Source organism: Cervus canadensis, chromosome 1 (genome assembly GCF_019320065.1).
Source record: "Cervus canadensis isolate Bull #8, Minnesota chromosome 1, ASM1932006v1, whole genome shotgun sequence".
Taxonomy (NCBI): domain Eukaryota; kingdom Metazoa; phylum Chordata; class Mammalia; order Artiodactyla; family Cervidae; genus Cervus; species Cervus canadensis.
This window is the reverse complement of record NC_057386.1, coordinates 33,505,292-33,521,175: the sequence shown is the minus strand read 5'-3', so window position 1 is coordinate 33,521,175 and position 15,884 is coordinate 33,505,292. Positions and strand designations below refer to the sequence as shown.

At 49.3% G+C, this 15,884-nt stretch overlaps 1 protein-coding gene across 1 annotated transcript; it reads left to right on the top strand.

The window, feature by feature from the left end:
• The first annotated feature begins 10,058 nt into the window (after positions 1-10,058).
• On the top strand, positions 10,059-15,882 carry SLC2A4 (solute carrier family 2 member 4). The gene is made up of 11 exons (XM_043475962.1): positions 10,059-10,325; positions 11,597-11,713; positions 11,816-11,988; positions 12,077-12,201; positions 12,325-12,440; positions 12,536-12,698; positions 12,785-12,972; positions 13,157-13,261; positions 13,403-13,504; positions 14,002-14,205; positions 14,754-15,882. Exons 1-11 carry the CDS (start codon positions 10,293-10,295, stop codon positions 14,955-14,957), a joined length of 1,530 nt encoding a protein of 509 aa, XP_043331897.1. The 5' UTR covers positions 10,059-10,292; the 3' UTR covers positions 14,958-15,882.
• The last annotated feature ends 2 nt before the right edge of the window (positions 15,883-15,884 follow it).

Genomic DNA, 15,884 nt, shown 5'->3' with positions numbered 1-15,884 from the left:
AGTGAGACCATCTCAGACCAAGCCACCATCACCTCTTGCCTGGACACTGCAACCGCCTCCAAACCAATCTCTCTACTTCCCTGTTTGTCCTTCTAAAATCTGTTTTCCAGAAACAAGTTTTTTGTTTTTTTTTTTAATAAACTTTTAGCTTATCACTTCTTGTTTAAAATCCTTAAAAATTCCAACGGCATTCTTTGGCTCCTATTGCTCCACTGGATTTGCAAATAAATGTTACACTATGGTTTATGAAACTCCATGTGTCAGCCACACTTCCTGAACTATACTGTGTTCCTTCTCACCAAAGTGCCTCTGTGCTCTGTTCTCTATGCCTGGCTGCTCTTCTCATCTACCCCCACCCAACCTTCCTTCTACCCAGCTAACCGACTCATCCTTAGCTATCAACTCAAATATGACTTCTCCTGGAAGGCCTGGCCTGAGCACCCCACCCTGGACTGAGTCAGATCACCTTGCTGAATGCTGTCACTGCTACCTGTATTTTACTTTCAAGGTTCTTATCATGACTGGAAGCTATTCACTTTGTGTGATTCTTTACTCAACGTCAGTCTCCCCACTATACTATAAATTCTAAGAGATGTGTCTGGATTTTATCCCCAATAAATAGTGGATGAATAAATGACTAAATTGCAAATTAACATGATTTTCATCTACTGATTTGATATTTTCTGAGTCCCTGTATAATGTACCAAGCACCATGCTTGACACTGGGGCCACAGCTGTAAACAAGAGGACACTGCAGACTTCCTGGTGGGCCAGTGGTTAAGATTCAGTGTTTCCACTGCAGGGGGCACAGGTTCAATCCCTGGTCGGGGAAGTTCTGCATGGCATTCTATGGGGTCAAAAAAGAAAAAGAGGACGCTTCATTCAGGTAACTTAGATTCTAGAGGGAGGAAGCAGGCAATAAAGACATAAAATGGTGCATGTTTTCAAGGCAATAAAATAGGGTAATGTGATGAGGTTGGGTCCATTCCAGAGTAAGGTCAGGGAGACCTACCTAGGAAGGGACTGTTAAATAATGAGCCACCCAGGAAGAACCATATTATAGGCATAGGGAACAGCAAGTGCTACAACCATGTTTCTCTGGTCCCTTTGAGACTTGTATTAACTTAAAGCAGGATTGCTCCACCTCAGCACTATTGTGTTTGGGGCATGGTTCTGTGCATCATAGGATATTTAACAGCAGCCTGGACTTCCACTGATTTGATGCCAGTATCCTCTCCCACACCCCAGTGTGACAATCAAAAATGTCTCCAGAATAAACAAGGTCCTATTGTATAGCACAGGAAACCATATTCAATATCCTGTCATAAACCATAATGGAAAAGTATATATATATATATACATAATCACTGCTGTACAGCAGAAATTAACACAACATTGTAAATCAACTATGCCTCAATAAATAAATAAATAAATAAAAAAAGAAATCATTGTCTCCAAAGATCACCAGATGTACCAGTGATGAGATGAGCAAAATTGGTCCCAGCCTAGAACCACTGATTTAAAGTATCACCAGTCAGCATCACTGTGAGTTTTTGCTCTAGAAACCTTCAAGTAAAGAGTTGTGTGTGAGGAGAAAGTAGATGGATGGTTGGAATTAGCCAGGGTTGGGATTTTGCTAAAAAGAGAGAAAAGGGGGAGTTCCCTGGTAGCCTAGTGGTTTGGATTCCAGGCTTTCACTACTGTGGCCTGGGTGCAACCCCTGGTCAAGGAACTGAGAATCTTAAAAGCCAAGCAGTGTTGCCAAAAGAAAGAAAGAAAGAAAGAGACAGAGAATAGAGAAGGTATTTTAATTTGCTCGAGGGTGATTATGTGCTAGATCATTGCTATAAATTGGGTATTAACGAGAGCAAACATAAAAAGGAGTCAGTGGATAGTGAAATACTGATCCAGTCAATGGTTTTGAGGTCTCCGTAAAGTGAGAGAAGTGGGGATACATGAATGGATGATCTAGAAGCCTAGGAGGTGATCATCAGAGGTGGCAGGGTTGAATTCACGAAATTGGAAGAGGGTGTTTTTGGAGATAACAAAGCCACGGGTAGGGGCCTGAAGGTGGACTGAAGAGACAGATGGTTGAAGATGAGACTGAGGGCTGAGAGGACATGAGTAAATGGAGTACCCTCGTAGGTTTTGAAGTCAACAACAATGATGATGAGAACATACGCATAAAGAAGACAACAATGAGCTTGATCAATACTACAAGGAAGAGAAAGAAATACATTGTGCAAAGATTGAAAGGGTCAAAATAAAACTGATTTGCAAATGATATAATCACCTACTAGAAAATCAGATAAAAGCAACAGAGAATCTGTCAGAACTATCCACGGTGTTCAGCAAGTTTACTGTACACAAGATCCACCCACAAAGAGAGTCACTAGTATTTTACTATACCAGCAATAACTAATTAGAAAATATAATTTTTAAAATAACACTCAATTTTCAAACACTGGCAAAAATTATAGAACATCTTGGAACTAACCAAGTATTCATAAGACCTCAATGGAAGAAAAATTTTAACTCTACTAGGTCCATCTAGTCAAAGTTATGGTTTTTCCAGTAGTCATGTATGGATGTGAGAGTTGGACTATAAAGAAAGCTGAGCACCAAAGAGCTGATGCTTTTGAACTGTGGTGTTGGAGAAGACTCTTGAGAGTCCTTTGGACTACAAGGAGATCAAACCAGTCCATCCTAAAGGAAATCAGTCCTAAACATTCATTGGAAGGACTGATGCTGAAGCTGAAGCTCCAATACTTTGGCCACCCGATGTGAAGGACTGACTCATTGGAAAAGACTCTGATGCTGGGAAAGATTGAAGTCAGGAGGAGAAGGGGACGACAGAGGATGAGATGGTTGGATGGTGTCACCAACATGATAGACATGAGTTTGAGTAAGCTCCAAGAGTTGGTGATGGACAGGTAAGCCTGGCGTGCTGCACTCCATGAGGTCAAAAATAGTTGGACATGACTGAATGACTGCACTGAACTGAAAGAATATAGAAGATGAATGAATACAGAAATAGTCCATGCTCTTAAATGGGATGACTTAACATTATAAAGATATCAGTTGTCCCCAGAATAACATACAATTTGATATATTACCCAAAAAAATTAAATTGGTGTTTTTTTAAAGATATTAATAAGTTTACCTTCAAATTTTTTGAAGTAATTAAAACACATACACACAAATAGTTAGGTCTTCACTGAGAAGTAAGAGTAACAAGAGGGGTCTTGCTCTTCCAGAAATTTAAACTTGCTACAAAGCATTCAGCAACAATAACCGTATAGTATTAGTGCAAGAACAGAGATACACCAATGGAACAGAATACCAGAGACAGAGGTACTTATATATATATCAGAAGTGCGTGCTATATGCTAAGTCATTTAAGTTGTGTCCAACCCTTTTCGATCCTGTGGACTGCAGCCCACCAGGCTCCTCTGTCCATGGAATTCTCCAGGCAAGAATTGCAGGGAATTCTCCAGGCAGTTCTCTCTGCCATTTCCTTCTCCAGGGGATCTTCCCAACCCAGAGATCGAACCTGCGTCTCTTATGTTTCCTGCATTGGCAGGCGGGTTCTTTACCATTACTGCCACCTGGGAAGCCCGGACCAGAAGTGGACATGTGGCAAATGTGGCAGCAATATGAGAAAAATATATTGGATCCCTAACACCCCAAACAAGGATGAACTCTAGACGGATTAAAAAGGCCTAAACATGGAGAAGAAAATGGCAACCCACTCCAGGATTCTTGCCTGGAAAAGTCCATGGACAGAGGAGCCTGGCAGGCTGCAGTCCGTTGGGTTACATGACTGAGCACGAACGTGTGAGGAGGGTAGAGGGAGATGGGTTGGTAGCAATAAACTGGTAGAAATAAAAAAGAGAAAAAGACCTAAATGTGGGGACTTCCCTGGTGGTCCACTGGTTAAGACTCTGTGATCCCAATGCAGGAGGTGCAGGTTCGATCCCTGGTCAGGCAACTAAGATCCCAGCTGCCATGGTACAACCAACCAACCAAACAAAAATGTAAATCTAAAAACTGTAAAGTTATTAGAAGAAAAAGTAAGTTTTGATGCAAAAATGGAAAAGAACAAATGCAAAATTTCAAAATCACAAATCCTAAGGGGAAAATTGGTCATTTTGATGATACCAAATTTAAAGATTTCTGCTAAATGAAGTACCAAAGAAAAATTAACAGGCAGATGATAGAACAAGAGAAAATATTTGCAATATCCAAATATGACAAAGAACTAATATTATTTGTTTAAATGTCTTGCCAATCAACAGTAAAAATATTCCAAGAGAAAAATGGGCAAAGAATATGTAGAGGGGATTTGCCAAAAAATAGAAAGCCAAAATGCTAACAAGAGTTTAAAGGGATGCTCCAAGACATAAGTAATCAGAGAAAACTGAAGTACAATATCACCTTTCACCTACTGAACTGACAAAAATTGACAAACAAATTCTCATTTATGTAAAGTCTCATATAGCCCATTCTGATGGATCCTCTGGAGAAGGGAATAGCTACCCACTCCAGTATTCTCTCCTGGAGAATTCCATGGACTATATAGTCCATGGGGTCGCAAAGAGCTGGACGCGACTGAGCAATTTTCACTCACTTCATAGTCCAATTCTGGATTTTAAAAGACTGGCCATCTGAAGTGCTGGTGTGTGGAGGAACTGGAACTTTTAGATATTGTGGGTGGGCATGTAAAGTGGGACAACCACTTTAGAAAACAATTTGGCCAATTCATAAAAAGTCACACACTACTGTCTGTTGCTAAAGTTTCCCAAAGATGCAAGAAAAACAGTGTCCTGGCACTTGTTGTCTGTCTGACGGTGGCAGCCCAGATTGAATGGCGGAATACAGGTACAGATGGTTTGCAACTTAGAAATGACCCTGTGAGCAGTAAAACCTGATTTACTAAAAAAAAAAAAAAAAAGAAGAAGAAGAAGAAGAAGTTACACACACACACACCTATCATATAACCCACCCATCCTACTCTTAGGTATTTTCCAAGAGAAATGAAAGTACACGTCTATATGAAGACTTGTACGTAAATGTTCGTGGCAGCTTTATTTGTAACAGCCCCAAACTGGAAATAATGCAAATATCCACCAACAGATTATGGACAGTCTAACTGATTACTATTGATAATCAAATCAATAATATTTCACAATAAAAAAGGATAAACTCACAATACATGCAACAACATACATGAATCTCAAAATAATTATGGGAAGTAAAGAAGTCCAGACAAAAGGAGTACCTTCTGTGTGATTCTATTTGCATAAAATTCTAAAAAATGCAAACTAGTCCCTCATGACCGAAATCAGATCAGTGGTTGCCTAGGGGCTGACGGGAGGAATTACAAAGAGGTACAAGGAAACACTGAGGGTGATGGGTGTATTTATTATCTTGATTCTGGGGACAGTTTCAGAGGTGTATACATATGTCAAAACATCAAATATCAGCTGTTAACTAGATGTATTGTGGTAATCATTTTGCAGTATATACATATATCACTGTGTTGTACACCTGAAATTAAAGTTACATGTCAATAACACCTCAAGATAAAATCTTAATTTATTTATTTATTTGGCTGCATCAGGTCTCAGTTGCAGCATGTGGGATCTAGTTCCCCAACCAGGGATGGAACCTGGGCCCCCTGCATTGGGAGCAGGCAGTCTTAACCACTGGACCACCAGGGAAGTCCCAAGAAAAAATCTTTTGCCTTACCAAACTGTACATTTTAAATATGTACAGTTTATTGTTTGTCAATTCTTTCTCAATAGAGCTTTTCAAAAACCAAACAAAAACAATAAACTGTATCTATTTCTGTCTTTTCTAAGCACTATATGAGTATTACAGTATTCACCTTCATTAAAACCCTAAGATGTGGATACTATTATTATTTCCCTACTCATTTTACAGATGAGGTAAACAAGGCACAAAGAGCTTAGGTAACTTTCCCAAGGGCGCAAAGTTATTAACTCTCAGAGCTGGGACTCAAACTCAGGCAATTCAGGCCCAGAGTCCATACTCTTCACTCAGCTGCTTCTGGGTGGCTGCTGCCTAAGAGGGTGGTGTGGTAGTAGCAGAACTCTCCGGAACTGCTGATGCAAGTGGAGACTGTGATAGTCATTCTCAAAAGAAAGCCGGTAGTTCTTAGTCAAATTAGGTAGAAGCATAACCTATGACTCCGGAGAAGGCAATGGCACCCCACTCCAGTACTCTTGTCTGGAAAATCCCATGGACAGAGGAGCCTGGTAGGCTGCAGTCCATGGGGTCGCTAAGAGACACGACTGAGTGACTTCACTTTCACTTTTCACTTTCATGCGCTGGAGAAGGAAATGGCAACCCACTCTAGTGTTCTTGCCTGGAGAATCCCAGGGATGGGGGAGCCTGGTGGGCTGCCGTCTATGGGGTCGCACAGAGTCGGACGTGACTGAAGTGACTTAGCAGCAGCAGCATACCCTATGACTCAGCAATTCTGCTCATGGAGATAGATATAAACAAAGACAAAGACATAGGCAGAGGCAGAGACATAGCTCCATGTTCACTGCCACATTATTTGTCGTGGTTGGGAAGTGGCGGTGATATGGGTGCTTATCAATGGGATGACTGGCATTGTGGAGCATTAGGCAATGGTACATTATGCAATGAATCAATAAATAATGCGATAAAATAATTATGAAACCATCACTTGGATAATCACAGAACATGAATGGGTTTTCAAAACATAGTGCTTACTGAAAATAAGTAAGATCAGATTGAAAGATATAAACAGATGTTGTGTACTGGGTTGTGCTCAGTTGTGTCTGACTCTTTACCACCCTATGGACTGTAGCCCTCCAGGCTCCTCTGTCCTTGGGATTTCCCAGGCAAGATACTGGAGTGGGTTGCCATTACTTTCTCTAGAGGATCTTCCCAACCCAGGAATCCAACTCACATCTCTTGCATCTCCTACATTGGTAGGCAGATTCTTTACCACTGAGCCACCTGCACATAAAACAATTCATATTTTGCAAGAGTACAACAAAAGGGAGCCTTAAATGCATTGGGATGGTGGGTTTTTGAGAGAAGACAAATGAGAAATGGATATGGAAATTTAAAAAAGGATAATTTTTTAAATAAATACAAGATAAGACATTGATCAGTGTGGATCATGTACCAAGAACTGTGCCATTAATTCAATCCTCTGTACCTGAGACCCTCATATATTGACAAAAACAAAGGGAGGAGACAAAGGGAGGAGATGGCATTGCTAGAGCTCAGGGGTCTAAGGTTTCCCTCTAGAAGCTGAAAGTGAAGTGGGCCTGAAGAGTAGGAGCTGGAGGCAGAGAGAGTGAAGAAACATCCTGTCTTTCTCCTGCCCTCCAATCTCTCACCTCCTATGGGCTACATCCAGTCAGAAGACAGTGAATATGGGAATTTGAAAACAAAAGCCTGAAGGGATCAGCTCCCCATGTCATTGGGCAGAGCTTAGGAAGGGCTACAACTGGTTCTGAGATCAAATGAGCCAACGATAAATTTCTAAGCAAGATGAACACACACATGCTCCAATGCTAAATGCCCACTGTGTCCTGTGTCTCATTTCTTCCCTTTCCATCCTCTCTCATTTAGTCTCTTTCTCCCACCTTCCCAGCCATTTCTCTCCCTCCCTCCTGACTCTCCTTATTCCCATTGTCTCTTCTACTCCCCATCACTTTTTCCCTTCTTTTTATCTTCTTTATCTAGATCTGACTTGCTTTCCTTGATTCTACTTTCCCTGGGGCTTAAACTCCTAGAAGCATCAGAACAAAGCATCTGAATGAGACTGAGAAAGTTCCTTGACCCGAGTACCAGGAGAGACCCCAAGGCCTGCACGCTATCTGCTACCCTGACTTATCATCTGCCTCCCACCTGTGCCTCCCTCCAGCTCCCTTCTTTCCTCTTGGCACCTTTCTCAGCTTTCCCTCTCTCCCTGCCCTCTTCCCTTCATGGCATTCCAGCATCCCTGGTTTTCCTTTTACCTTCCCAATTACCTTCCTTCTCAACTTCCAACAATCACTTCTGCTCCTTTTTATTCATAAACAATTTGTTCTCAACTAGCAGACTTTAGTTCTTCTACTTTAGTTCCCCTTGGTCAGGTATGTGGAGCCATTTACCAAAGGGTTCCCCCATTCATGACTGCTCCCCAGTCCATATTCCTGACCATCAGGAGCAGACCCTCATTTCATTCATTCAACAAATAAATATTGAGTGCTCACCCTGGGTGGGCTGAGTGTTGAGGATACAGAGGTAAACAAGATGATTATCTGTCCTCAGGGTTAATGTGCAGAGAAGAAATTATGACCATGTACTTACTATACTGGGGACACATGGTCTTCTGGAGCAAAGCCAAGGAAGGTATCTCAGGGGGGGGGGGGGTAAGGGGGAAGAGTTTTTCAGAGGACAAATGGGAGTCCTCTGGTATTCCAGACTAAGGGATTAGTAGCCACCAAGGGGTGAAACAGTGCGATGTGTTCTGGATACAAGAAATAGCTAGGAATTGACTAAAACTTGAGGGGAGGGGATAGAATGTGAGGCAGAGATAGGAGGAAAGGCAAGAGGTTTTGTTCACTCCGAGAGGGGGTTAGAACTTGACAGTGGGCAACAGAGACTTCTGAGGGGAGAGTGAGGAGGTTGAACTCTTTTTGAATTGTACTCTGCCCCTCCCTGTAGGGGAAGAGGAGCAGGAAGATCAGGCAGGGTGATGGCTGTCTGAACTAAACTGGCCACAGTACAGGTGGGAAAAAATCAGATTAATATGAGGGTTTAGGAGGTCAAAACACCAATGCTGATAACTGGATAAAGGTGGGGGGTGCAGGAGAGGAGGAACCAAGCATGACTTCCTCTTTCTGATAGGAGTGACAGGCTGGCTAACAGGACCGTTCACTGTGATGAGGAAGTTAGCCGGAGGAGCAGGTTTGAACATGCTGATCATGTGAATTGCCCACCCAGGCGGCAGCTGAACAACTCGAATCTGAAGCTCCAGAGAGAGGCCTGGGCTGGAAGTAATGGAAGCCTTAAAGATGTGGAATGAGGGGGGACAGTGGGCCGCAGACCACCCCGGCCCGATCCGCTGAGGATCCGCGCTCTCCCTCCAGGTGGCACTAGAGCCCCGTGCTTCTGAGTCCGGTTCTTCGCAGCGCGCGCTGTCTTTGTGCAGAGCGTCCTGCTGCTGCTCCGGGGACTTGCCAACTCTAGGTCGCGCCCTCCTCGCTGGGCATTCAAACCTGGAGCGACCTCCAGAAAGCGTGTCCAACTCTTTCACGCGGCCAGCACATTCTTGGCGGCTCAGGCACCTCAGGGCTGGTGACGTGGTTGGTGTGACCACCAGTCCCTCCGGCCACCTCCAGGAACCAACGTGGGGAATGGGTGTAGGAGAAGGGCCAGAGAGGCAGGGCTCCGAGCACGGATGCATGGAAAGACGACCCCCGAGGACAGACACCTGAGCCGCTAGGAACGGAATTTCCTGTGCCCCGGGTCATCTCCGCGTGGGAAGCCTGTCGCGGATCCTTTAAGGCTCCATCTCCCTGTCCTCCCCCGCCCTGGACAGGCTGGGACACCCGGGACCTGACATTTGGCGTCTCCCAACGTGGGAGCTAAAAATAACTGCTGTGGGTTACTCCAGGCCATTGCTCTGCACCCACCCCGCGCGCCGGCTAGCGCTCAGTCTCCGGCCGCCCTAGTTCTCTCCTGGGCAAGTGTACCTGGCCTGTCCCCTCCCATCCCGTGGAAGTCGCTTCTTTAGCCCCGAACCTCGGCCGGTGGGCGGAGACTTCACATGAAGGGGAACAGGGCCTCCAGGTTTCCCAGGACCCTGTTCTCAAAACTTCCCGGCGGCAGGCTGGCGGAAACCCGAGGGGCGTGTCTCCCGGGCACGCTGAGGGGCGTGTCCTCCCTGGCTTACCCCGCAGCCGGTGCCAAACTCTCAGCCCCAGGCTCAGGGAGGGGCGTGGCCTGCTGGGGTGTGCGGGCTCCTGGCCAATGGGTGCCGTGAAAGGCGTGGCCCTAGGGGCTGCGGGGGCTGCTCTTCGGGTCTTTTCCCCCCAGCCAAGCTTCGCCAGATGCCTGGGAGCTGCTGTCTGGCTCCTGGGCTTGTAGCTGTGGGTCCCGCCAGACTCGCCCTCCTCACAACACTCCGGGACCCCCATCGCCCTCGCGTCCTCCGCCCACCAGGCTGGGGTCGCAGACCCCCCAGTCGCCTTCCTCTCGTCTACTGCAGCTCCTGCGTCTCCAGTTTCTAAGACAAGATGCCGTCGGGCTTCCAACAGATCGGCTCTGAAGTAGGATTTAGCATGAGGGGGCGGGACGGGGACAAGGGTCCCGCTTTTCTCGGGCTGGGGTCGCGGTTGGGGTCAGCTAGGGGGCGGTCCTTGCGCAGGCGCAGGGGGTGGGGTGGGGGACTGGCTATTTATACCCGAGCAGGACAACCCGTGACTGTCAGATTCCAGTCACTCCAAGAGGCAGAATGAGTCTGGGGGATCATTGTGGGCAAGAACCACAGCTGGATTCTGCGCGTCCTGGGTTCGCCCTCTTCTCTAGCTCGCGGCGCTTTGCGCCGGGATCGAGGACTTCCTGCCCTCAAGAAAGCAGATTCAGGCGAGTCTTGCCCTCCAGGAGCTGTCCGTCTGTCCCGGCTCGCCCGCCCGCAGTTTTTCGAAGACCGGGGGTGCTCCGTAGGTCCACCCCCACCCCCACTCTTGGCAGTCCTCCAGGACGCTGAACTTTCCCTCGGCCCTACGGTTGGTGGAGGGGTAGAGGGGAGTGTCAGCCCTCCCTCCCCCAGCTCAGGTTTCCTTTTGGAGACAGTCTGTGCCGCCAGCGGTCAGCCACCAAGGCTACCGCCCCTCACACCACCTTCCCGCCCCCATCCCCTGCGCAAGGCTCGCTCAGGCAAAAGCCAGCATGGCCCCCTGCCCTTTGTCGCAGCTTGGAGGGGGAAGGGAGGCCGGGGCGGAGACAGAGAAGGCCATAAGCCAGGAGGAATGACCGCGTTGTCCTTTTTGGAATTGTCCTTCTTGAGCCTATTGGGGGCTTCCAGGAGCCCGCGGAGAGAACCCGTAGATGGAAGAGAAGAGGACAGAGACTGATGATGCTAACACACTTGTTACCTTATAAAAGCAGCACTGTTGGGGACACTCAACATTCAGTTTTTATTTTCACACTTTCACTTGACAAGCAACATCACCCCTATCTCTTCAGTTCAAAGTGAGGAAGTGACTTACCTAAGGTCACACAAATCTGAACGGGGGTCTCTTAATGCCAAGCCTGTCCCAAGGGCAGAGAGGAATTGTGAGACCCAGGTTCTCAAACGTTTCTCTGCTTGCTGGACTCAAACATCAGTTTCTCCTTCATGCCCTGGTACTCTTGGGTTCTTCCTGCTCTTGTTTACACCGAGATCTTCGATTGATTCCTAATATGGTCCACTTTCCCTCATCCCACATGTTGGATGAAACCCAGCATCTTTAGGCTCCTACTGGGCCTGGGCCCCTGAAGGAAGGAAAGATGCCACAGTTCCATGTGACATGCCTCCTCTATGCTTCTGCCTGCCCAGGATGGGGAACCCCCTCGGCAGCGAGTCACTGGGACCTTGGTCCTTGCCGTATTCTCCGCTGTTCTTGGATCCCTGCAGTTTGGCTACAACATTGGGGTCATCAATGCCCCCCAGAAGGTGAGGGGCTACAGTTGGCAGAGTGGGGTGCTCAGACAAGGTAGTGGGGTGAGCAGAGAGGGAAGAGTCTAGCAGCCAATCACTCCTTTGCTGTGCCCCCAGGTGATTGAACAGAGCTACAATGACACCTGGCTGGGGAGGCAGGGGCCTGAGGGACCCGGCTCCATCCCACCAGGCACCCTCACCACCCTCTGGGCTCTCTCCGTGGCCATCTTCTCTGTGGGTGGCATGATCTCATCCTTCCTGATTGGCATCATCTCTCAGTGGCTGGGAAGGTATGGGGCTGGAGAGTGAGGGTGGAGGGACAGGAAGGGAGCCAGAACACGGGTTCCTGGACTCACAGCCCCACTCTCTGTCTGCCAGGAAGAGGGCCATGCTGTTCAACAACGCCCTGGCAGTGCTGGGGGGCACCCTCATGGGCCTGGCCAAGGCAGCTGCCTCCTACGAGATGCTCATTCTTGGACGGTTCTTCATTGGCGCCTACTCAGGTACCCACGGGCACTGTGGCCCTGCCCAGGGCCTTGCTCTCCTTCACTAACCCTGGCCTTGGGGATGGTGATGGGGGTGGGTGGGCAGCTGCCCTGAGAAGCTCTCTTCTTCCCTCTGCTCAGGGCTGACGTCGGGACTGGTGCCCATGTACGTGGGGGAGATCGCCCCTACTCACCTGCGGGGCGCCCTGGGGACCCTCAATCAACTGGCCATCGTCACTGGCATCCTAATCGCCCAGGTGACTGGGCCTGGCCTCCTGGGAGGCTGGGCAGGGGGTTGGGGTTCTGGGTACAGGCTGAACATCCTGTCCTTCTTCCCTGCTTTCTTTCACAGGTGCTAGGCTTGGAGTCCATGCTGGGCACGGCCACCTTATGGCCACTCCTCCTGGGCATCACTGTGCTGCCTGCCCTCCTGCAGATGGTCTTGCTGCCCCTCTGCCCAGAAAGCCCCCGCTACCTCTACATCATCCGGAACCTGGAGGGGCCCGCCAGAAAGAGTGAGCTCCCGCACCATCCTGCAGGCACTTGTGCCTCTCCCAGGCCCTCTGCCTGCCCTCTCAGGCCTGACCCCCCTCACCTCCAGGTCTGAAGCGCCTGACGGGCTGGGCCGACGTGTCTGAGGTGTTGGCTGAGCTGAAGGAGGAGAAGCGGAAGTTGGAGCGTGAGCGGCCCTTGTCCTTGCTCCAGCTTCTGGGCAGCCACACCCACCGGCAGCCCCTCGTCATCGCCATTGTGCTGCAGCTGAGCCAGCAGCTGTCAGGCATCAATGCGGTACGGGCATCAGTGCAGTGTGGATGCAGCCATCTCCAGGAGGGGCAGGGTTAGGGTACAGCCCCAGAGGAATGAAGGGAGCAAGCCCCCGCTTTGTTAAAATTCAGGGTTAGTCCAGCTTGGTGTGGCTTCAAGGGAGGAAGGAACATCCTTGTCATCACCTTTTCTTCTGGCCCACCTCTAGGTTTTCTATTATTCAACCAGCATCTTTGAGTCAGCGGGGGTAGAGAAACCAGCCTATGCCACCATCGGAGCCGGCGTGGTCAACACAGTCTTCACCTTGGTCTCGGTAACTGCTGGCCTCTGGAAGGGTCCCCACCATTACATACCTGGGTGTCTCAAAGGTCCAACCTTTGGCTGACCCACCCATCCAACCCCTCCCACATCCCAAGCTCTGAAGGCCCCTGGCAAGCCCTGACTCTCTCTGCAGGTGTTCTTGGTGGAACGGGCTGGGCGCCGGACCCTCCATCTCCTGGGCCTGGCAGGCATGTGTGGCTGCGCCATTTTGATGACTGTGGCTCTGCTTCTGCTGGTGAGGCCTGAGGAGACGGAGGGGGACCAGCCTCCAAACCCCAGGGAACTGCCCCAAGGGGCTCTGAGGACAGCCAGGGTCATTCCTCAACATACACGCCTTTGACGCTGGGCCCAGGCCATGTGCCAAGACCATGCCCCCAAGGGACCCAGGCTGCATGCACTTCCTCCTGCTCTAGAAGGACACTGTAGCATTAGCCTGGCAGCCAGTGGGGAGAGCCCCTGTCAAACCTCAGGGACAGTAATTCCTACGAACCCAGCTCTAGAATCATGGGGGAATCGACATAAGAGCTGAGAGACCATATGTTCCCTCTGCCCTGAATCATCACAGGGCAGCCAGCTGAATGTCAAATGCTTGAAGGCTTGTTGCAACCTAGGTGGCAGGTCCCCTGCCTGTGAATGGCTGGTAGGGGTCGATGCCAGTTTCCTGGGTGGAGGGCAAAGGAAGATCCTGAAAGACCTGACCTGATTTCTCCACCCTCCCTGCCCGGCCCCCAGGAGCGGGTTCCAGCCATGAGCTATGTCTCCATTGTGGCCATCTTTGGCTTCGTGGCCTTCTTTGAGATTGGCCCTGGCCCCATCCCCTGGTTCATCGTGGCTGAGCTCTTCAGCCAGGGACCCCGCCCAGCGGCCATGGCAGTGGCTGGGTTCTCCAACTGGACGTGCAACTTCATCATTGGCATGGGTTTCCAGTATGTGGCGGTAGGTCCCCTGCCCCCGCCCCCATCTCCCACACCGTCAGCCAGAGGAGGGCAACGCATCACTAGCCCAGATACTTTCCACTCAGCATCCCCCCCACCCTGCCTCGCCCACAGACTGCTGGTCGGGGGATCACTTTAGTGGGCCACGTGGGTCCTGAAGACCACCTGCTCCACCAGAATCAAAGCAAAGAAGGGAACTGAGCTAGATGGAAAATAACAGAGCTGTCTTCAAAGCCAACTAGTGGCATAACTTACTTAGGAATAAAATTACAAACTTCATATTAATAGTGCAAATGGCCAGGAATCCACTGAGTGCAGTAACTCAGGATGGTAAAAGAGGGAAAAACCAGGAGAGATGGGGTTCAGAGAATTCTCTTTTCACTAAATTCTCCTGGTAATTTCCATTGCCCACCAAGGAGCAACCTGCTTCGTGCAGTGTCCCAGTTCCCTGTGAGGACCTTTGGCCCCAAGCCAGTCCTTTAGTCTTGGCTTGCCCAAAGCCACCCGTTCCCTCCCCTCTGTCAACACCTCTTTCTCCATTTGTCCCAGGATGCTATGGGTCCCTACGTCTTTCTTCTATTCGCGGTCCTCCTGCTTGGCTTCTTCATCTTCACCTTCTTAAAAGTGCCTGAAACCCGTGGCAGGACGTTTGACCAGATCTCAGCCGTCTTCCGCCGGACACCTTCTCTTCTGGAGCAGGAAGTGAAACCCAGCACAGAACTGGAGTACTTAGGGCCAGATGAGAATGACTGAGGGGCCACACAGGAGTAGGAGAGCCAGTTCTCTCCACTTGCCCAGAGACCTCCCTCCTTTCCTCTGCAGCACTTTAACCCTCTCTCCCCCATTACTTCCAGGGCGGAGAAAACCCCTGCAGCCTGGTGGGATTGGGAAGCTGGAGGGAAGGGTGGTCTGAGCACCCCCTCATTCCCCTCGTGTGACCTCTTCGATTATTTGTATTGTGGTTAGGCAGTGGCTGTGGGGTGGGTCAGTCTCCCCTCCATCCCCTCCTTCTTCAGTAGCCATCCCCACCCCGCCTCAGCTCCAGAATACTTGTGCCCTGGCTAGTGAAGGGGGTTTACAGGGAGGAGAGACTCTAGGACTGACTTTCGGGTGGGGGTGAACCAAAGCCGAGAGCAGGACAGGAGAAGAGAGATCCAGTTCCTGCCACCTTGGACTTCTCCCTCTCTGGCACTTCCTCGGAATTCTTGCCACAGACTCTGGGTGAAAGGGGAGGGGGTCTGTCTGTCCCCTCCAGGGCAAAGGACACACCCCCCTTCCTAAGATCTAATCTCACTTGTCATATGGCAGGCTCAGTCCTCTTGCTCAGCCTTCCAGGGCGAGAGGGAACACACGTCCATCCATGGTGAGAGGAAGGGACAGTGGGCTCCCCTCTAGACTCAGGGTTCTGGGCTCCACCCCCGCTGCTCCCAAGGCTGCCAGGTGGGGGCCCCAGCTCTTCCCTCCTCTCCCATCCTGGGAGGGTATTATCCCACAGGCTTTTGACCAACTAAGGGCAAGAGGGATTTGAAAGGCTGCCTGTGAACACTGGGCTGGGAGGAGCCTTCAGATATTTTTGTATATGTTTGAAAAAGCAGGGGCAGGGAGAAGAAACTGAAGGTCTGTTGTACTAAATGTATATATAGAGATCCGTATATAAAGTTACTGTATGAGATGTGCATC

Bases quoted from the DNA above. Each gene is read 5' to 3' on its own strand.
- SLC2A4 (XM_043475962.1), top strand. From the start codon at position 10,293: ATGCCGTCGGGCTTCCAACAGATCGGCTCTGAA. The intron at 12,202-12,324 runs GTACCCACGGGC...CCCTCTGCTCAG, and splicing joins CTTCATTGGCGCCTACTCAG to GGCTGACGTCGGGACTGGTG. The intron at 13,505-14,001 runs GTGAGGCCTGAG...CCCGGCCCCCAG, and splicing joins CTGTGGCTCTGCTTCTGCTG to GAGCGGGTTCCAGCCATGAG.